We start from the raw sequence: 19,889 nt of genomic DNA, 5'->3' as shown, positions 1-19,889 counted from the left end.
TTATTTCTCGAAAAGAATTATCATACCTATCCTCGATTAAGATATATAATTATTTATTTATATTTATTCATGTATTTATATATATATATTCAAAGAAGTAATATGATAAAATATTATAAGAGATCATACTTGATTTATAACCTACTAGAATATGTTTGTTGATGGCTTCATATTATATATATGACCTACACGCAACTTGATGAGCCAAACTAAATTCAACTGCGACCTAATTGAATTGATTTATACTCCTTATTAACACTAGTCTAGAACTAACCTAAAATAATATAATTTGAATTTAGTTGATTATAATTGGGTCAAATGGACTTAAATTGATCAAATTGGTTAGGAATCTCTTTGAATCAACTTGAACCAATTAAGCTGGTTTGGTTCAATCAACTAATAAGCTTGAATTAATAAGAGAAGAGGAATTTGGGCTAGGCTGCATAGTATTAACCCAAACTAGATTAATCCTACCGAGGCCCTGGATAAGTCGCATGTGTGGATCATACTTATCCTAGGGAGTAGGTTAGCCTAAAGTGTAGTGGGCTAGCCGCATGGGTTGGGCCGAGCCTTACCTCTGAAGTAGTTCATGGGTGGATCACACATGAGTTAGATCGTATCTAACTATACGAATTTAATTACACTTAGATACATGAGTTAAGTCGTGTCTTACCATATTGCCTGAACCATACTTGGTCATATGAGTTGAGTCAACTTGGTTTGACATATCAACTTGACTCATGTCACACCAATTTTGATCTTAATTTTTTTTAAAATATTTTAATTTGTCACAAAATAACATTTAAACCTGAAAAAATAGTAGAATAAGTATTTCATTGATCAAAATTTAGAAATTCACATAATTCTTTGACAAGTTAAATAAATTAGAACCGCCATTTTGACATAGATTTATAAAATATAGATTCAAGCATAAAATAACATTATTCCTCATGCATCATCATCATTAAATAAAAAAATATTTTAATATTAAAAATTCAATGATCATTACTTATTAATTATATTTTTAAATTAAAATATTATTATGTATCATAAGATTATAACAAATTTAATACCAAAAATCTCATAGCATAAATCAAAACTTTGGAAGAGAAAGGTATAAGATTGAGGATCCTCAATCCTTCGCTCGATGGGGAGAAGGAGCATGGAAGAAGATCAACTCTTCTCCAAAGCTAAGTAATAGTTTAATTTTTATATTTAATTTTATATTTATTTTATTTTTACACATAAAGATAGAATTATAATACTTATTTTTTATAGTTCACATATAAAAATAAAATTTAAAACAATTATTATTTTTTTTAAAAAATCACATGATTTATTAAGAAGTAAATCAATTAATAAATTTAAGATTATTTAATTATTTAATTGATTGACCAAATTTTTAACTTGATTTACTAGTAAATAATGTTATAAATAATTTAATTAAAGCAAACCATTAATTTTGATAATTTGATTGATGGGAAAAATCTTTAAAATTATTATACTGATCGCTATAATGTCTCAACATAGACGTGATGTTGTATTATTTATGTGGCGTGAACATACTAACATCCGATCCGTTTCCGAACCCGTTGTCGGACGCATTTGGGTTGGATCGCATTTGTTCGTAAATTTTAACAAATTGAAGGGCATCATCGTCATTGAAGCGTTCTCTACCCTTTCTTCCGCTTCACCATCCGGCGCGGCAGCGGTGACGCGACCTCATCAAGCACCATCATCTAATCAGCCACCGTAACTCTCTCTCTGGAATTCTCGTTGGGTTTCGTGGAGGCGAAGACGACGACGACGACGGAGGAGAAGAAAGGCGAAGCAAGAGAAGAAAGAAGGGGAGATGTCGGTGCAGGAGTATCTCGACAAGCACTTGCTCTCTCGGAAGATCGAGGACGCCGTCAATGCCGCCGTCAGGGCCAAGGCCTCCGACCCCGTCCTCTTCATCGTACCTATTCCCCTCACCACCTCCCCATCTCCTCTTCTTGGGTTTGTTTTGTCGTTTGATTTCATCGTCGCCTCTGTTCGTTCTGCAGTCCAATCACATGCGGAAGGCCGTCCCTCCCGTCATCACCAAGATCAAAGCGCGGCAGATCTTGGACAGCCGAGGGATCCCCACCGTGGAAGTCGACCTCTACACCAACAAGGGCATGTATCGCGCCTCGGTTCCCAGCGGTGCGTCCGCTGGAATGTACGTGAACCGTCTTCCTCCTCCTTAGTGATCCAATCATGCTCCCAAATCTTTTAACGCTCATTAGTTGCTTTCTTGGGTGATCGTCACCGTTCTTGTGTGGTTGTTGAATCGCATCGATTCAATCCATCTCTTGGGGCTTTCTGTGTGAACGATTTCTGGAACCTAGATGCATTTTAATCAACATATCTTTTGCATAAAAATAGTAATGTGGCAGTCGATTCTGATGCAGAATTTTCTATCAGAAGCAACCGAATGTGATTCTTGGCCCTTATCCAATCCGGTTAGAAGGTTTAGCCCGAAAAATGTTCACAATAGGCTTCCACAAATGTGATCATCATTGAATATGTGAGGATCTTAATGAAGGACTCGAAGAACTGACCCTGAGAAATCACATACAAAATCACTTTTTTTTTTCTTTATATCCTAATTTTGGAGGATCCTGCTCTTCTCAAAGATTCAGTTAGCACCTTGCAGTTTGAATATTTTCTATTCTAGATATTCATTTCTTAGTACCAGAAATATGGTTCTTGCCATATGTGTTGTCTTACTACATATTTTCTGTACTCTACACATTTCATTTATTATGAAATGTATTTGAGGTTTTCCATCTTACCTTAAGAAAGACTAGCTTGTTAATTTTAATGTTCCCCATAAAACAAGGACCATCTCATTGGAAGTACTTTGTTAATTTAGCTTGTTACTTTATAAAGCACCGCTAAGATTAGCAACCACACAAAAACCCACTTATCTCATGTCATTGGAAGTACTAGATATTAATGTTAGTACTGCACATTATACTGGAATGAAGGTTCAAAGAGTGCTTGGCTAGTGTCCTGTTAGCCGTTGTTGCATTGTCATGCAAACAAGGACCATGGCATCATCTGTACAGGTTGTCACAGTTTCATTTTGCATTCATCTGATGTTAGTAATTGACAAAATGTTTGTGCAATGAAACGCACCTTGATATTTTCCCCTGCTTTCATATAATTGCTTCACATTAAGAAACTGTCAATTGTTTTGCTGTCAAAAGGAGTCATCACTCAATAAATTCGTTCATGCCTTATCTGAATCCTAGCACCTCAATTATAATATTTCATGTTGATCACTGTCTTTATTGTCTAAACTCAGGTACGAAGCTGTTGAATTACGTGATGGTGACAAAGGGAAGTATCTTGGTAAGGGTGTTTTAAAAGCTGTCAATATGATCAATGAGAAGATTTCTGAAGCCTTAATTGGCATGGACCCCCTACTCCAAGTCCAAATAGATCAGGCAATGATGGACTTGGACAAAACTGAGTATAAAGTAAGTCTTTTTTTGTTGATAACATAACTTTATTGCTTTGGCCATTCTTGCTTGCATGTTTCTAAAGTCTTCCATGCTGAAAATATCTCATGATTTCTAGGCTTATGTTACTTTGGCAGTTTAGTTACAAAGGAAAATCAGATTGTATTGTTGTAGCACTTGTTCTAACTCTCATGCATTCTTTATAGATTTATTTATTTTGTTGATGGTCCATGGAGATGTTTGCATTTTCTTATTGATGCTTACTGTCAATGAGATCACTTTCATCTCTTTATTATGCAGAATTCATTATCTTTACAAGACTTTACTTTATATCTCTGTTCCTTTTGCTAAGAACTTTTGATCATCTGGATGCAAGGGTGTTGGATTAAATTCTTCTGAGTGTCGAAAATATATTAGTGGTTGGTTAACCTGTTATTGTCCTTAAATTAAGCTCAATGCTTGAAGTATCAGACAATTTTATCCATTGTGTAGTTACTTGTTAAGTTATTTTCTTTAGTTTTAGTCCATGAAAGGCAAATTCAGATTTTTCTATTTAATGGAGACTGCAATTTTGTGTTAATGTTTCTGTCAACCATGAATAGCAAGATACAAATCAACAATTACTTGAAGAGTTTATGATACGATCGAAGTTTTTGCTAATGTCTTCAAACCTCGAGACTCCAAACCTTATTGCTTTTTCTGAAGAAATAATTTATTTGTTTACCTTTCTAAATTGACTATTATCATTATTATTTATCAAAGACTTTTCTTATACCTTTGTAACTTGACTATTATCATTGTTATTTATCTCTTTGAAATTATTTTTGGCAAATGAAAGAAAAGAAATCACCAGCTAAAAGAATATCATACAGACAATTAAGTTTACACTTCGAAAAGGACATTCTTTTGTTCGTCAAGTACAGCATTGGATCAATTTTGTGCGATAAATGCATAAGAGAAAGTTTACACTTCGAAAAGAGATGAATGGACTGAGTAGACGAAAGGAAAAGAATGGTTATGATGAAAGCAAAATAATTAAGATTGCATGCTGAAAATTGGTAGTCTTGTAGAGTCCTCTTGCTTATCATCAATTTTTCTTTATTAATTTGGAGATATTCCTAATTCTGTTGCTTTTTATTTATATGATTTTTTCTTCTTTTGTTGCTAGATTAACATTTAACCTTTATTTATTTATATATTGTATGTATATTTTGATTTTCATCCAATGCCTTTGTTTTTTGTATTAAGCCACTTGATTTCTTTCTTTTGCCAGTGGATAACTGTTCTTACTTGCAGAATTTATTTGTTAGCTACTACATGTTTATCCTTAACTCATATATTTTTCATGTTTCTTAGGGAATAAATGGCATTAAGCATTTAACATGGTAACAGATGATCCCTTGATCTGTCTGGATATCATATTTGAGGGATTGGATTTTGTATCTTGTTTCATTATTAATAGTCTCGTCTGTATTTACAGAATGCTTATGATAAAAGCAGGATATTATTAGTAGGCTACATTTTGCAGGCTGAGCTTGGAGCGAATGCAATGTTAGCTGTGTCAATTGCTGCCTGTAAAGCTGGTGCTGCTGAAAAAGAGGCACAATATAATTTTGACTTGGCTGTTGGATTTTCTGTTTCATTTATCTACACCTTTGTTCAATTTCTTCTTGTATGTTCAGGTTCCATTGTATAAGCATATTGCTGATCTTTCTGGTAAAAGCAATCCAGTTCTTCCTGTTCCAGCCATCACAGTCATAAGTGGTGGAAAACATGCTGAGAACAATCTGGCTGTTCAGGTATTGCCTGTATTAGTCGTGATTTTTGAGACCAATTCTCTTTTGCTAGATAATTGATATGTATGGATGAGAGGCTATTAACATCTTAACATAGTTGGACCAATCAAAAGAGTGATGCATCAAGTTATTCAATTAGCCATGTTTAATTTAGCCCACATTTGTTTAAATTCAGTGTGTTTTTATGCAAATTCAGTGTGCTTTCTGTTTAATTGCATTTCTGCTAAATTCAGTATGTTTAAATTCAGTGGCATTTTTTGTTTCCTTTGCTACTGTTAAGACGTATGTCAATAGCACTAGCACTGTTGAATGATTCACATATGAAACAGTTCTGTGCTTGCTAGAAATTCTTTTTTCATATCACTCCATGTGTTCAGACTAAGATTTATCAACTTTCATTTCAAAATACTTGCTTGGCATTTTTATTTTTAAATTTCCCTCTTTCTGATGTTGAAAACTTTATCAACTCATGGCATAATTTTTTTTCTGATTAATTTATTTGGTGAGAAGTTAAAAACTGACTGTCAATTACTACACTTTCAGGAAATTATGATTCTTCCAGTTGGTGCAAATAGCTTTCAGGAAGCAATGCAGATGGGTTCTGAAACATATCATCACTTAAAGGTACTCAAAATCAACTTCTTAGTGTTATGTTATTCTTTTGCAATATTTGATTCTTCTGAAAATAACAACTTGCTCATATAACCTCTTGAAGGTAGAGTTTCAGTGATAGATTTTCTACTGCATCTGACTATTGTTTCTTGGTTTTAGGTGTTTCAAGCATCACATGCAATATGTTTTATCTAAATAGTTGATATTGTTAATTTGAGGTTTTTTTTAACCTTTTGTTTCATTTTCTTACAATATACTACAGCAATGCAGTTCTAGAATTTTTCTTTAATTCCTCACTCATTGTACCATTTCAAAGGATTCTTCTACTTGATTATTCTGGTTTTCACTATATATTTTCCAGCCTCAACTAATCTGGCTGCTCTTCACATGGTTTGGCTGAACTACAGGCTATTATTATGGAGAAATATGGTTCAGTTGGGTATAATGTTGGTGATGATGGTGGATTTGCTCCAAATATCTCAAGGCAAGTTATACCATTCTTTTATGACATTAAATATGAAACTAACTAGAATACAATCCCTACCAGTAAAGCTATTTGCTCCATTGGTTGCAAGGCTTTCTTTTAGTTTCCAAAAATAAAAATATAGTGCATGGTGGTTTTTCTGAAGATCTTTTTTGGCTCAAGGATAGTTGTTTCACAGCACAAGGATGTACCAATACCTTTTTGGCATGGTAGAATACTGTGCTCTGCCAGATGGCATGCCCCTATGTTAATCAACATAGACCAAAAATTAGTCTAGACATAATTGAATGCCTTAGGCATGGGCTGGCATAGTACATTTGATTACATTTCTGCCACAATACATCTTGACTCATGCCATCACATTCTGATTGGCACAATTGTCCTTAAGTAGACCTGAATATTCTACTTGCTATGTAAATTTGTTCTCTCTTAGAACTTATTTGGACTAGCTAATTGTTTTTTTGGGCATCAGCATCACGGAGTGCTTGGATCTTGTTAAGGAGGCAATTGACAGAGCAGGATATAATGGAAGAATTAAGATGGCAATAGATGTTGGTGCTACTGATTTTTGCATCGGTAAATGCAATGCAAGAAACTTAGTTCCATTTTATCTATTTAAATTTCAAATATGGCATGTTAATTTTGCTCAGTGTTTCCTGTTATCGGAAATAACGGCATCATGAAACATGATGTCAATGTGCCTAAATTTAAATTTCAGATATCAATGTGCATAAATGATTTATTTAATTGATTTATTCTGCAATGAAACATGTTAGATTTCAAAATGCAAAATATATCAGGAAAAAATTTTAGTGTGGAGAAATAATAAATGAGCAGTTGCTCCTTAACCATTCATTTGAATTATCCGAACTATGTGTAGTTTGTGATTGGTTGCTATTTTAATGTGACACCAGGTGCATTATGATGTCAGTAGACAACTAAAAATATTTTTGCTCTTATCAGGAAAGAAGTATGATTTAGACTTCAAAACACCAGGGAAATCAGGACAAGATTTCAAAACAGGGGAAGATATGCTCGAGTTGTATACTAAGCTGTGTACAGGTAAGTCATCTGCCTTGTTGATTATTTTTAGGTCACTATTGAAATTATGGAAAGCAACATTGATCTAATTGACAAATTACATTTCTACTAGAATATCCAATTGTTTCTATTGAGCAGCCCTTTGACAAGGAGGACTGGGAACACACAAAGTTGTTCTCTGCCTTGGGGTTATGCCAGGTGCATTCCTTGTTCCGAGTACTTCTGGGCTAAAGATAAAGAACAGCTCTTGATAGAACATTTTGCAGGTAGTTGGAGATGACTTATTGATGTCAAATCCTAAACGCATTGAGCGGGCAGTAAATGAGTATACTTGCAATGCGCTTCTTCTCAAGGTAACCTGCTGATCTGAGCACGCACATGGCTTTAGCAATGTCTATGATAGAAGTATAATAACTGTCTTGGATAGTTTACTTTCTTTAAATGTAGTTCAAAAATGGTTTGGGTAAAAGTTGGTGGCATTAACAAACCATACATTGATTTTTGTCATGGCTGTTCAAAAATATAAGCCTTAGATCAGGAAAATTAGCAATACCAATATTTTAGAATTGAATTCACTTGACAAATTGATTAAGGACCTAATATGGTTAATTTCAAACAATTGCATTAATCGAATCAGAAAAAGAAATTGAATCAAAACTAGGATGTACCTTGACTGACGTAAATGATTGTTTGTTGAATTCTTAATCTCATAAGCTTGATATGATTATTCTGGATCTGGATTATGATACAGGTAAATCAGGTTGGTACTGTCACGGAGGCTATAGAAGTTGTTAAGCAAGCAAAGGATGCTCAATGGGGAGTCATCATTTCTCATAGATCTGGAGAGACCGAAGAGACATTCATTGCTGATTTAGCAGTTGGGCTTGCCACTGGTCAAGTAAAAGCTGGTGCACCTTGTCGGGGTGAGCGGCTTGCAAAATACAATCAGGTTGGTCCGTTCCTAATAAATAAGAAGATCATATTAATGTGGCTCATTTCAACCATTAAGATGTTGACTATGAACACTAAGATTGGGTCACTTTAATTAAACTACCAATGGGCATATATTGCTTTGTGCCTTTTTGCGCAAAGCAAATAGTTGTTGCCATAATGAGGAGTTTGCATGTTTTCTAGGATAGATACCAACCAACCACATGCTGAGCCTTTGTTAAAGAAAGATTTTTTGCTTTAAAATGGGTCTCGTGCTATTATGCATCTTATCATTTATGTTTTTCATAATCCCATTCATTTACTAATGTGTCTATTCTTTTCTAAGATTTCATCGAATCAAGGATTGTTTCTGTTGAATTGGAAGTGGATTATTACAAGCTACTATGTTGACTTCTTTTTTGTTTGAAAATTACGCCAGATAGCGGCGTTCTAATATTTATTTAGTGTGTATGCTGACATTTTCTTTTTTAACACTGCAGCTACTTAGAATTGAGGAAGAACTTGGAAACCAGGCCATCTATGCTGGAGAAAATTGGAAATGCCCGTGATTGCAGGCAGGTTGTCTTTTCCACAATCTCGCCTTGGATAATCTCCTGTGCAAATTTTGCTGCTCAAATCATGTTGTTTAAATAGATTATGACGTATTTATTGGTTAAAAAATACCTGGCTGCGTTTTTCGAGTTTGGCTAGTGAGGAAAGATGCACAGATTTCGAATGATGATTGGTTAACATATCTTGATGAGGTGCGCTTTGTCGACTAACTTGTGGCTGTTAAAACTGAACTTGAGAAAACATTGCTTGGTTGGAGGTATTTTTCTCAAGGTTGGTTGATGTCCTCTTGTTTAAAATTCTTGATGTAAATTAAAAAGCATATCAAGATTTCGCTGTGTGACAGACAGCAAACTAAAAGTCGAAAGCATATCAAGATTTCGTTATGTAACTAAAAACATATTTGCTCCATGGAGCCAAAAAAAAAAAAGCATTGATTGACAATATAGGTGCCATCGACATCACATGTCATTAGGTGCTTCTGCCTTCGTCTCATTATCTATTGCCTTCTTGTAGGTATACCATTTCGCCATCACAAGATACACGCCAAAGTTCACGAGGCTGAGGACGGCCAGGAGCCCGAAGAAATAGTCGAGGTGGCCGCGGTCGAGGTCGTCCGGAATCCATCCGGGCTTCCCGTTCTTCGTGGTGATGCGTGAGACGATGGTAACAAGCAAGCTGCTCAAGTAGTTTCCGAGCGCCGCCGTGGTGAGCGACAGGGCGGAACACATGCTCCTCATCGCGTCAGGCGCCTGGTCGTAGAAGAACTCCAGCTGTCCGATGAAGGTGAAGACCTCGGCTGCCCCCACGATGACGTACTGAGGCACCTGCCAGAACACGGACATGGGAACATAGACACCATCGTACCGCTTGTGCCGCGCCACCACCCGGAGCCTCGCGACCTCGAGAACGCCAGCGGACGACATGGCGAAGATGGAGATCACCAGGCCGACGCCCATGCGCGTCAGGTGGGTGAAGCCCCGTTCCCGACCCGTATACCTTCGGGCCACCGGAACGACGACGCGGTCGTAGATGGGAACCCAGACGATGACGCTGATGGTGTCGAAGATGGAGAGCGAGGCTGACGGGATCTCGAAGCGGGGGCCCATGTGGCGATCCAGGGTGTTGCCTTGCAGCACGAACATGGTGCCCATCTGGCTGTAGACGGTGGAGAAGACGATGCCGCTCGCCCAGATGGGGAGGAGGCGCACGATGCTCTTCAGCTCCTCGACTTGGGTGACCGTGCACAGCCTCCATGGGTTCACCGCGCCGTTGATCTTGTCCTCTTGAGTCTGCACTGCAGCCTTGTCCAGGAACCTGGAGGATCCCACAAAGCATGCATGCTTAATTAGCAGAGACGGAGAACACTAAGATCAGAAAGCGTCATCATATCAAAGGAGTAGTAGTTCCAGTGGACTTACTTCAATTGGTCCGTGTGATCCATTTTGCGGCTACCTCGTATGGCAGAGTCTTCCCGTGTGATTTCATACAGCAGTGACTTATTTGCGGGTAGCTTCACTCCAGATTTCCTCAAGGATGCCACCATAACCTGGGCAATACGTGTAAGAGGGCTTCCTCCTGGCTTCTGGTGCCTGTACAATGGTGTGCCCAAGAAAAAGCTCACGACCGCAACAGCCATCGCGACGGCCGGGATCCCAAACCCCCAACCCCACCCCACGTTCGTCTGTATCCATACCAGCACAGAAGCAGCCACCAGCGAGCCTATGTTGATGGAGAAGTAGAACCAGTTGAAGAAGGAGCTCTTCCTCTTCTTCTCCGACTCGTCCGTTTCATCGAATTGGTCAGCGCCGAAGGAGGAGACGCATGGCTTGATTCCTCCTGTTGCCAGTGCAATAAGATAAAGGGATGTGAAGACCACCGCAGTTTGTGCTCTCGTTGGATCACAGACGCCACTGTGACAAGTAGGTTCCAGGCCTTTTACTGATGCAGTCAACGTCAGTAGTGTCAGACCCTGCAGTCGAGTAGATCACAGTGTCCAGAACCTGAGTGAGACCTCCAGCACAAGAATCATAGGGATGCGAGTTCCTCACCAAGATGTAGATGATCATGAAGATGGCAATCGTCCAGTATCGTCCAGCGTAGGCATCAGCTATAAACGCCCCAAGGAGTGGCATGACATAGCATGTACCGGACCAGTCGGTGACATTGTTTGCTGCAGTAGCATTCCCTTGGTGGAGACGATCCTTCATGTAGTTCACCAGGTTGGTGCTCATGCCATAGTATGCCAGCCTCTCGCAGCATTCGTTTGCTGAGACAGGCAGCACGACATGAATATTTATACAGTAGCTGGCTGCACAAAGCACATACATGGTTACGAGAACAAGAGAACCGTACCAAGAATGTAGGGACAAGCCCTCCAATTTCCAGTGTCCTTCTTGATCGCAGGGTTCCCATGGAGATCAGTCGTTCCATCTTTCGTGTATATATCTTCGCCTTCCCCCATCGGCTTGAAGCGATCCTTATGAATAATAATACTTCACCTGCATAAAAGCATTAATAATAATATCAACAAGGATCAACACACATACACACACACTGGAAATGAGGAAGAATTGTACGAGACGAGTGTTAATCTTCGACCATACCTCGAACAGATTCTGGGCAGATGAAACTCTCACTCTCTCTCTCTATTCCTGCTCCTCCGATCAGGCACTCACCGTCTCTCTCGAGTCCGATGAGCTCGCGAAGGGGTTGTTTATAAAGACCGACCACTTGACAAATACGCCAGAGGAAATTAGAGGCTCTTGCACGCCCTTCTATTGTATAAGGAAAGCTTTCTTCCAAGACCAAACAAAAATGATATCGATCACCACACTGTTGGTAGTTCGCTGCTGTCTTTGAAGAATTGAAGGAGGACACGCTTCCAGAGAAGACATTGATGTCCTGATGATAGCCGTCGGGAGATGGCACGCGTTCCTACGCTTAGCAGTGAGAGGCGGTACCAATAAAACCGATTATAATTATCAATCACGGGCCCTTCTTTATTCTCTCTTCCTATGCGAATCAAACCAAATTGATGAGATTAAAACTTATTTGACACCACAAGGATGGAGTTTAGCAATCATCTAAATACAATACCTGGTTTGCAGGTTTATTATTGTCCTGACATATGAATATATATATATGGCTCTGTGCCTGAGAAAACAAATCGTCCTGCTTCAGAGCTGGTAATTGCATGGGGCTACACTTGTTATCAATACAAATAAATGTACTTCAAAATAAATCACGATACAGGAAGGAACATCGTAGAATGCAGACCTGAAGGACAACTCCATCAGCTTCTGTTGTCTAGATTCATCTTCAGCCCATATCCCAGTGGAAACAGGGGATCATAGGCATTGTGCCCAGCATTCATGGGTAACTGGTCGACTGACTTGAACCAAGTTATGGGCAGCACACCTTCGAAGTCGTAATCTCCAAATAGGACATCAGCAATGCCCCCTCCCTCACTTCCAGGTAACCAAGCTGCAACCAGGGCGTCGATCTTGTCCAACAATTCTGGCTCAAAAACCAATGGCCTACCTGATATCACAATCACCACCGTGGGAACCTTACCGGCAACCAGAGAGATCATAGTGGCACCATCAAATGGTATGCCAAGCTCGGTTCTGTCACCTAAAAACTCTGCATATGCATCCTCCCCAATGGCAACTATCGCGTACGAGTATTCCCGATCAGAAAAGGTGGCTTCAGATGGGCATTTCTCGTATACAACTTCTGTTTCATTTCCTGCTGCTTCTCTAATTGCTTCCAACACGGTTGTGCCTGCAAATGTAAAATTGGCATGAACTTATTTACTCCATTGATAATGTTCAACTCATAGACATTGAGAAAAGATAAAACCTTCCATTGAAATTAAGAAAGCTGAGCTTGAGAATCAAATTGTGGCGAGGATACAAAATATGGCATGGCTTCCAACATAAAAGAACAAGTCATGAACGATAACTGCTCGTTTGTTTTCTATATTCTGACAAATTAGTCCATGTGTTACTCGAGGAAAGCAACTACATGTATGTTACACTGTATGATCACTTGAACATAACAAAAATATCAATTATTTCTTACCTCAAAAACAACAATTCACTGGATTAATTTGCAAAGCAACAACCATGCATGTATCATCATGCAAAGGCAAGCCTATCTAACACTATATCATTTGGTTCCAAATTGGGGCATGCCAGTTTGTAGAGTTCATTACTTTTGACTTTGAACAGATCCATCCCAGAAAATGCAGACATTATAGCCTTTCAGAACAATTCACCAAAATGTCACAAGTGCATGCCAGTCATTTTGCGCCAAGAAGAACTTCAATAATCGACATGAACAACTCAAAAGTTCTGTTCTATGTGATGCCTATTAAATATTGTCTCTTGTTTATCATATTCTCTGGAATGTATCTGTCAGATGCTGCTAATGAGTTCCGCTCTCTGTACTGTATTATTGATATTATAAACCTTCAAGACTACATATTTTTGAAGTGAAGACAATTTGGCACCATGAACATCTGAAATAGCAATCTTAACTAGAATTCAGTTCATCTGCCATAAAGCCCCGCCAAGAAACATAAACAGCCTCAGCATGTAGTTTGATATGACCTATTGTATTTAGGTAGATGACATAGGTCATCAACATTTTCCTCAAAAAGATCCCTCAAATTCTTGTGCAAGATGATGCAAAGAAAAATCATGTTTAACAAGTTACTTTGTCGAATAATCCATAGTGAAAATAACAAATACCTGCTATATTTGGCTGTTTTTGTTACGGATTAGTTTAACCTGCCAAACTATGTTAAACCCGGGACAAATGTATGCAAGTCTTCTATGTGATGTATATTATTACTACAACTCTCTTGTTATGCAGTACAAGAACACACATATGCACAAAATTCAGCTTTTGCAGTTTATGTGGATCGACCAGCCATTGACTAGTTGGACACCACAACATCAGACAAACATATTGCAAGACAACTTTCAGCTTCACAGGCTTAGGCTACCATAAAGGAAGTCCTAAAACTATTTGGCCGACCACTTGGTACCTGTTGAAGATTAGAAAATTTGTCTGTGGTAGATACGAGAATAGTTATAGTAGATGAGGATATTCAGGGAGGAGGGACAGAGAAATACTATAAGAAAAAGATTCTGTCATTGCTAAGACATGCAACAAAGCTTTTACCAAATCATTATGTTGTGTATGCTTAAGCAATAGACATGCATGACAGACCAAAATACAGTGAAGTTTTTAAATATCCAGTTACCATAAACTGTCAAAGGCCAAATCAAAGAAAAGAAATAAAATATGGCAAAGGAATTTTTTTCTGAACCAATCAAAACATAGCCTACCGATTGTTATTCTTCCACTACTTCCATGCCACGTTATGGTCCATCCGCCACACTGATATCCAATATCATCAGCATGTGTCCCAGCAACAAGGATTCTTCTGGCATTTTTGTCTAGAGGAAGTATTGGTTTCTTTAGATCCTTTCCATTTTTTAATAAAACTAGGGATCTTCTAACAGCTTCACGTGCTAGAATTTGATGTTCCTGATAAAAATATGATATAAAGAAACAAAAAGTAAATAAAAAATTCTATGGTGATTAATGATTAAATAAAGAGATAAAAGGATAGGCCTGTTCACAAAACTATGTAGACACCCACATTAAGGAAACAATAGTAGCACATATCACTAATAAGTGGAAGGCCCTGAGCATACAAGAAGGATTTTTCTATGCAGATAAATGATGCCAAGAATTTACTAATTCATACAGCCTCTGAGCTTCTTATTTGAAGCCTTTACAAAACTGCTTTGCCGAGTTTTCTGCTGGAACTATAGTTCACATGTGGCCAAACTTCTAATATCCATCAGGTTGCACACTATTATTACCATAATTATTCTTTAATAATGAGACAACATGAACTACATGTTAATGAACTCATTCTTTATCCTGTGCTTAATGGTGGCCTAATAAGCTTGAATTTTTGTAGATTTTTGGAAGAAACCTAAACAAGGAACAATAGACTATACATCATTTTCATTTAACAATATGTATTGGCTATTTTCTATGACTGGTATATCTGTTTTCATATTGAATATATCATTGCTATCATTTTGATGAATTGTACTCATTGTTTAGTGTCTTATATCATTTTTTATCTTTTTAGTTAGTTCATCTAAAAGATGATTAATATCTTAAGCCGTTGATGAAGTTTAAGACAAAAGAAGTTTAAAAAAGGTGAAGCTGGTGGCACAAAGACATACATGTTTTTTGCTTTACTATTTCAAACTTTATTGTGATTCATCAAGCTTACCTTGCAGCCAACAACATCAAACAAAGATCTGTCAGAGAAAGGGTGCTCAAATAGTCCAACAACAAATTTCACCCTCAGGATGCGGTCTACAGCATCATCAATCCTTGACATGGATATCCTCCCGGATTCCACTAGAAAAACCAAATCTTCTAAGAACTTCTCATATCTGTGGGGCACCATAATCTGTACAACTGTTAGTAGGCAAATAAAGATAAAAGTTGCTGAATGTACTGTATATTTCTTTCAATCATCACCATGTCGATTCCAGCATTAACTGAAGCAGAAATGCAATAACGGTAATTCGATCCATGTGGTTGACATAGCCTATCTATTCCTTCCCAATCTGATATCACAAAACCCTGAAATCAAAATAATAAGGAGAAGTTTATTTATCCACAATTGCTAACATTTGGTCCAAAATGAATGAAAAGTATTTCAAGAAACTAAAATTCAAGAACAGACCAAACATGCAAACATAGTTGACACCAATATCCTTTGTTCTTGTGTTTGTGACTTGAGTAACAAATAAGACTAGATAATCCTGTAGCAGTGAACATTGGTACCTTGAAACCTAGCTTGCCCTTTAGAATCTCTGTTATAAGATAATGATTTGAATGCAATGGCCTCCCATTCCAACTAGTGTATGATGCCATAATTGTGGAGACTCCCTGTGCAAGACAGTCGAGATAAGGCTTCATATGAGTTGCCTCCAACTCCTCAAACGTACAAATTGTATTCCCTTCATTCTTTCCTTTATCTGTGCCCCCATCCCCAACGAAGTGCTTGGCACAGGCAATCACATTCTTCCTGCAATTGGAACAAGAATATCAAGAAACAAAGCCATGAATAGTTTATGAATGGGGGATTTCGGACCCATAGGTTGCGGATTACAAGAACTTTTACAACTATCAAAATCAGAGACAGCAAGGCATGTCTGAAAACCCTAAAGAAAAATTAAGAGTAGATTGGTCCTGCAGTATATTATGACAGGAGTTGTTGTTGACCCTTGATGCCTCGGCAGATTATTTACCTCCCAGCAAGAAAAGGATGACCTGGAGGGTGACCCAGGGGAGGTGATCCCTGCAATCCCGCAACAATCGAAGTCATAGTCCGGACAATATCTGTGTCCTCGCTGTAACTCTCATAGCATCTCCCCCACCTGGGATCTCTGCAGACCTACGGAACAAATCAAGAATTCCTTCATTCGTGGACTGCAGCATAGTCATACATACAATAACTAAAAGAGAGAACTTCTTGATTTGATGACACTTACAGCCACACAAGGGGCGAACGTCCAGTGGATGCCGGTAGCCCTCACCTCCAAGGCCGTCGCTTCTCCAATTCTGCGAGCGAGGTCGCCGTCTCTGAGATCCACACGAGGACGTATTGTTAAAGCACAAGAACATTTCCATGGAGGAGGAAGAAGAGGAAAGAGGGCGTGGAGGACCTAATGGCGCCGAGGGCGACGTTGTGGGGAAATATGGTGGCGCCGTAGAGGTTGTTGTGGCCGTGGACGGCATCGGAGGCGTAGAGGATGGGGATACCGAGGCGGGAAGCCAGAGCCCAGTGCTGCATCCGGTCGATCATGTCGGCCCAGTCGCGGGGAGAGGCGCGCTCCCTGGGAGCGCTACCGCCAGCGCTGAGCACGCTCCCGACGGGGAGGCCGGAGAGGGCGGAGGGGGAGGCGACGCAGCGCTCGATCTGGGCCATCTGGGCGGCCTTCTCCCTGAGGGTCATGCGCGAGAGCAAGTCCCGCACGCGCGACTCCACGGGCTGCGTCGCGTCCCGATACGGAGGGAGCAGCTCATTCGCCATCCAAGAATCTTGGAGAGACAACAAGGGAAGACGAGGAGTATACAAAGATGCAGGCGCAGCCGCTCCCTCGCCCTCTCCGAAAACAAGCAGGCCGAATCCGCACAGTGGAATATACAAAGTCGTCCCTGTCCCTTTAGCGACGACTTACGCACCGACTTAAATATGGACTCCAGTGACCCCGACCCGGTCACACACCCTCATGCCGGAACTTCGGTCGTAACTAAAGTCGTCGCAACCATTCCTCGCCAATATAGATCCACGTCAATCCGGGTACCGACGCTACGGCCTACAAGGAGACTCGTTTTTAAAATCGCGACTTTAGTGGCACGTGCAAGACAGCATCCCACGTAATCGATATTCTTGTCGAGTTAGAACACGACCGCCTCCTCACCATAGGTCAACATTCCATCAGCATCGCGACACGAGGGCCTCGATTAAATTGGATAATCCTCCAAGAATAGGTGCAATTTTAAATAGATCATTTAATATATTTAAATAGATCCTCAATTAAATTGGATAATTCTTCAATAAAAGGTGTTGTTTTAAATATATCATCAAATATTCTTTTCGTTTTAAATTTATCCTCAAACTCTCAGTTCCGTAGTACTCAATTTTTTTTTATTATCTACCATCAATGCATATATCTATATCTTTCTATAGCTTTCAGCCACACCATCCAAATACAATGCCTGGCTTGTAGATTTACTTTCGTTCTGACATTATACTTCCAGCATCTCTAGGTTAAGAGCTGTGTACAACTCCTCGTGCTCCAGAGCTGGAAATTACTACTTACAAGAAATATCGATATAATGGAGACGTGAAGGACAATTCCATCAGCTTCTTTTGCCCGGATTCATCTTCAATCCATGTGTCAGTGACAACATGTGCCCAGCATTCACGGGCAACTGATCCACTGACTTGAACCAAGTTACAGGCTGCACGCACGCCTTCAAAGTCGTGACCTCCAAACAGGACATCAGCAATGGCCCCTCCCTTGCTTCCAGGCAACCAAGCTGCAACCAAAGCATCAATCTTCTCCAACAATTCCGGCTCGAACACCAATGGCCGACCCGATACCACAATCACCACCGTTGGAACTTTGCTGGCGACCAGAGACACCGTATGAAAGGGTATGCCGAGCTCTGTTCTGTCACCTGAGGACTCTGCATGGGCATCCTCCCCAATGGCAACTACTGCGTATGAGAATTCCTGGTCACATAAAGTGGCTTCAGAAGGGGATGTATCGCATATATCTTCTGTTTCATTTCCTGCTGCATCTCTGATTCCTTCCAACATAGTCGTGCCTGCAAATAGAAGATTGCCATGAACTCAATTACTCTGTTTGAGAATGTCCAGGTCAAAGCCTATTTCATGTCTCAATCGAGAAGGAGGACTTTCCACCAACAAATTAGAAAATAACCTACTGATCGTTGTTTTTCCACTGCTTCCTTGCCACGATACAGTCCATCCACCACACTGGCACCCAATATCATCAGCATGTCTGCCATCAACAAGGATTCTTCTGGCATATTTATCTAGAGGAAGCATTGGTTTCTTCGGATCCTTTCCATTCTTTAACAAAACTAAGGACCTTCTGATTGCTTCACGCGCTAGCAGTGGATGTTCCTGACAAGAATTGATATAAAGATATGAAAACTGAGCCTTAATAAGTGAAGACAGTGATTAAGAAGAGCCATTAATCCTCATAATGACCACAAGACACACCGTTAGATATGATTATTATTATATATTTTAATAATAATAAAAGATATAAATTGTTAATCAAACTATATATTTTTATTTTTTTATATTTTTTAAATTTTTATTTACTCTGAGATACACACGAGGACGTATTGTTAAAGCACAAGAAAATTTCCATGGAGAGGAAGAGGAGGAAAGAGGGCGTGGATGACCTAATGGCGCCGAGGGCGACGTTATGGGGAAAGATGGTGGCGCCGTAGAGGTTGTTGTGGCCGTGGACGGAATCGATGGCGTAGAGGATGGGGATGCCGAGGCGGGAGGCCAGAGCCCAGTGCTGCATCCGATCGATCATGTCGGCCCAATCGCTGGGGGAGGCGCGATCCCCAGAGCCGCTGAGGACGCTCCCGACGGAGAGGCCGGAGAGGGCGGAGGGGGAGGCAACGCTGCGCTCGATCTGGGCCATCGAGGCGGCCTTCTCCCTGAATGTCATGCGTGAGAGTAGGTCCCGCACGCGCGACGCCACTGTCTGCGCCGCGTCCCGGTACGAGGGGAGGAGCTCATTCACCATCCAAGGATCTCTGAGAGCGTAAGAGAGACGAATGCGAGGTGGAAGGGGCGTTCGGGGCTTACATAGAAGCTCATCGATCGATCGCTCCGCCGATGCGGTTTTTCGTGTCGTGAGTCTCCACTAGGGAGGCATACCGTTCCCGAGTAGTGCTGACATAAGTGGCGATGGACCGACGTGGCACACGCAAGGGAGAAGCCACGTCATCGATACAGGCGCTCCTTATCCGCGTGACTAAAGTCGTGCCAGCCATAAATTGTGACGTAATCTTTTTTATGCTTTAGGCTCAGGCTGTCCCAACCACCATGTCACAAGTGGTATTTTAGTGTCATTTTGAGGATGATAATGACTTTTTATTTTTCTGTCGCCTAATCAATCCGTTTAACTTTATCGGAGATTGTCAGCTTTAATACATAAGTCAGCAACTCATCATATATTAACTTTTTTTAATGAGATATCTGGAAAAAATAAATGAAAAAATGACGAGAAATACAACTAAGAGACGTGCGTTTGAACCATTCCACTGGTTCTGGTCTTTTTATAAGCTTACTTTGAAGTC

The 19,889-nt window shown here is 39.8% G+C and overlaps 4 protein-coding genes across 6 annotated transcripts; 1 reads left to right on the top strand and 3 right to left on the bottom strand.

Moving 5' to 3' along the window:
• The first annotated feature begins 1,712 nt into the window (after nucleotides 1–1,712).
• Nucleotides 1,713–9,052, top strand: LOC135641010 (cytosolic enolase 3-like). Its single transcript, XM_065155965.1, has 13 exons — nucleotides 1,713–1,957; nucleotides 2,046–2,200; nucleotides 3,332–3,506; nucleotides 5,017–5,088; nucleotides 5,171–5,287; nucleotides 5,828–5,908; nucleotides 6,304–6,380; nucleotides 6,853–6,956; nucleotides 7,344–7,442; nucleotides 7,534–7,619; nucleotides 7,688–7,774; nucleotides 8,173–8,370; nucleotides 8,852–9,052. Exons 1-13 carry the CDS (start codon nucleotides 1,853–1,855, stop codon nucleotides 8,918–8,920), a joined length of 1,425 nt encoding a protein of 474 aa, XP_065012037.1. The 5' UTR covers nucleotides 1,713–1,852; the 3' UTR covers nucleotides 8,921–9,052.
• Nucleotides 9,053–9,321: 269 nt separating this feature from the next.
• LOC103988425 (protein NRT1/ PTR FAMILY 8.1-like) lies at nucleotides 9,322–11,659 on the bottom strand. The gene is made up of 5 exons (XM_009406954.3): nucleotides 11,528–11,659; nucleotides 11,277–11,422; nucleotides 10,973–11,190; nucleotides 10,343–10,893; nucleotides 9,322–10,238 (listed from the first exon to the last, which is right to left on the bottom strand). Exons 2-5 carry the CDS (start codon nucleotides 11,383–11,385, stop codon nucleotides 9,383–9,385), a joined length of 1,734 nt encoding a protein of 577 aa, XP_009405229.2. The 5' UTR covers nucleotides 11,386–11,422; nucleotides 11,528–11,659; the 3' UTR covers nucleotides 9,322–9,382.
• A 139-nt stretch (nucleotides 11,660–11,798) lies between these two features.
• LOC135641009 (uncharacterized) lies at nucleotides 11,799–17,178 on the bottom strand. 3 transcript variants are annotated; one of them, XR_010497520.1, is made up of 10 exons: nucleotides 16,697–17,178; nucleotides 16,523–16,613; nucleotides 16,280–16,425; nucleotides 15,813–16,056; nucleotides 15,504–15,608; nucleotides 15,250–15,432; nucleotides 14,282–14,483; nucleotides 12,201–12,707; nucleotides 12,021–12,077; nucleotides 11,799–11,936 (listed from the first exon to the last, which is right to left on the bottom strand). XR_010497520.1 is itself a non-coding variant. In XM_065155964.1 (9 exons), exons 1-8 carry the CDS (start codon nucleotides 17,062–17,064, stop codon nucleotides 12,217–12,219), a joined length of 1,830 nt encoding a protein of 609 aa, XP_065012036.1. In that variant the 5' UTR covers nucleotides 17,065–17,178; the 3' UTR covers nucleotides 12,079–12,106; nucleotides 12,201–12,216. The 3 variants fall into 3 exon arrangements, 2 of the variants coding, with proteins under 2 accessions (XP_065012035.1, XP_065012036.1); XM_065155964.1 differs by lacking the exons at nucleotides 11,799–11,936; nucleotides 12,021–12,077 and adding an exon at nucleotides 12,079–12,106; XM_065155963.1 differs by lacking the exon at nucleotides 11,799–11,936 and having other exon boundaries at nucleotides 12,009–12,707.
• A 1,364-nt stretch (nucleotides 17,179–18,542) lies between these two features.
• On the bottom strand, nucleotides 18,543–19,623 carry LOC135641011 (uncharacterized). Its single transcript, XM_065155967.1, has 2 exons — nucleotides 18,978–19,623; nucleotides 18,543–18,690 (listed from the first exon to the last, which is right to left on the bottom strand). Exons 1-2 carry the CDS (start codon nucleotides 19,331–19,333, stop codon nucleotides 18,675–18,677), a joined length of 372 nt encoding a protein of 123 aa, XP_065012039.1. The 5' UTR covers nucleotides 19,334–19,623; the 3' UTR covers nucleotides 18,543–18,674.
• Between the last annotated feature and the right edge of the window lie 266 nt (nucleotides 19,624–19,889).

The sequence above is a fragment of the Musa acuminata genome, chromosome BXJ3-6 (genome assembly GCF_036884655.1).
Source record: "Musa acuminata AAA Group cultivar baxijiao chromosome BXJ3-6, Cavendish_Baxijiao_AAA, whole genome shotgun sequence".
Classification (NCBI taxonomy): Eukaryota; Viridiplantae; Streptophyta; class Magnoliopsida; order Zingiberales; family Musaceae; genus Musa; species Musa acuminata.
This window is presented reverse-complemented; position numbering and strand designations above follow the sequence as displayed.

What these genes read in the sequence shown, in the direction of transcription:
- LOC103988425 (XM_009406954.3), bottom strand. Translation starts at nt 11,385, where the DNA reads ATGGGGGAAGGCGAAGATATATACACGAAAGATGGAACGACTGATCTC. An exon ending in GGCTTGTCCCTACATTCTTG is followed by an intron (nt 11,191 to 11,276) that starts GTACGGTTCTCT and finishes TGCCTGTCTCAG; the next exon opens with CAAACGAATGCTGCGAGAGG. An exon ending in TCATGATCATCTACATCTTG is followed by an intron (nt 10,894 to 10,972) that starts GTGAGGAACTCG and finishes ACTCGACTGCAG; the next exon opens with GGTCTGACACTACTGACGTT.
- LOC135641009 (XM_065155963.1), bottom strand. Translation starts at nt 17,064, where the DNA reads ATGGCGAATGAGCTGCTCCCTCCGTATCGGGACGCGACGCAGCCCGTG. An exon ending in GTCGCCCTCGGCGCCATTAG is followed by an intron (nt 16,614 to 16,696) that starts GTCCTCCACGCC and finishes TGTGGATCTCAG; the next exon opens with AGACGGCGACCTCGCTCGCA. An exon ending in TTAATGCTGGAATCGACATG is followed by an intron (nt 15,433 to 15,503) that starts GTGATGATTGAA and finishes ACAGTTGTACAG; the next exon opens with ATTATGGTGCCCCACAGATA.
- LOC135641010 (XM_065155965.1), top strand. Translation starts at nt 1,853, where the DNA reads ATGTCGGTGCAGGAGTATCTCGACAAGCACTTGCTCTCTCGGAAGATC. An exon ending in TGCTACTGATTTTTGCATCG is followed by an intron (nt 6,957 to 7,343) that starts GTAAATGCAATG and finishes TGCTCTTATCAG; the next exon opens with GAAAGAAGTATGATTTAGAC. An exon ending in GTATACTAAGCTGTGTACAG is followed by an intron (nt 7,443 to 7,533) that starts GTAAGTCATCTG and finishes CATTTCTACTAG; the next exon opens with AATATCCAATTGTTTCTATT.
- LOC135641011 (XM_065155967.1), bottom strand. Translation starts at nt 19,333, where the DNA reads ATGGTGAATGAGCTCCTCCCCTCGTACCGGGACGCGGCGCAGACAGTG.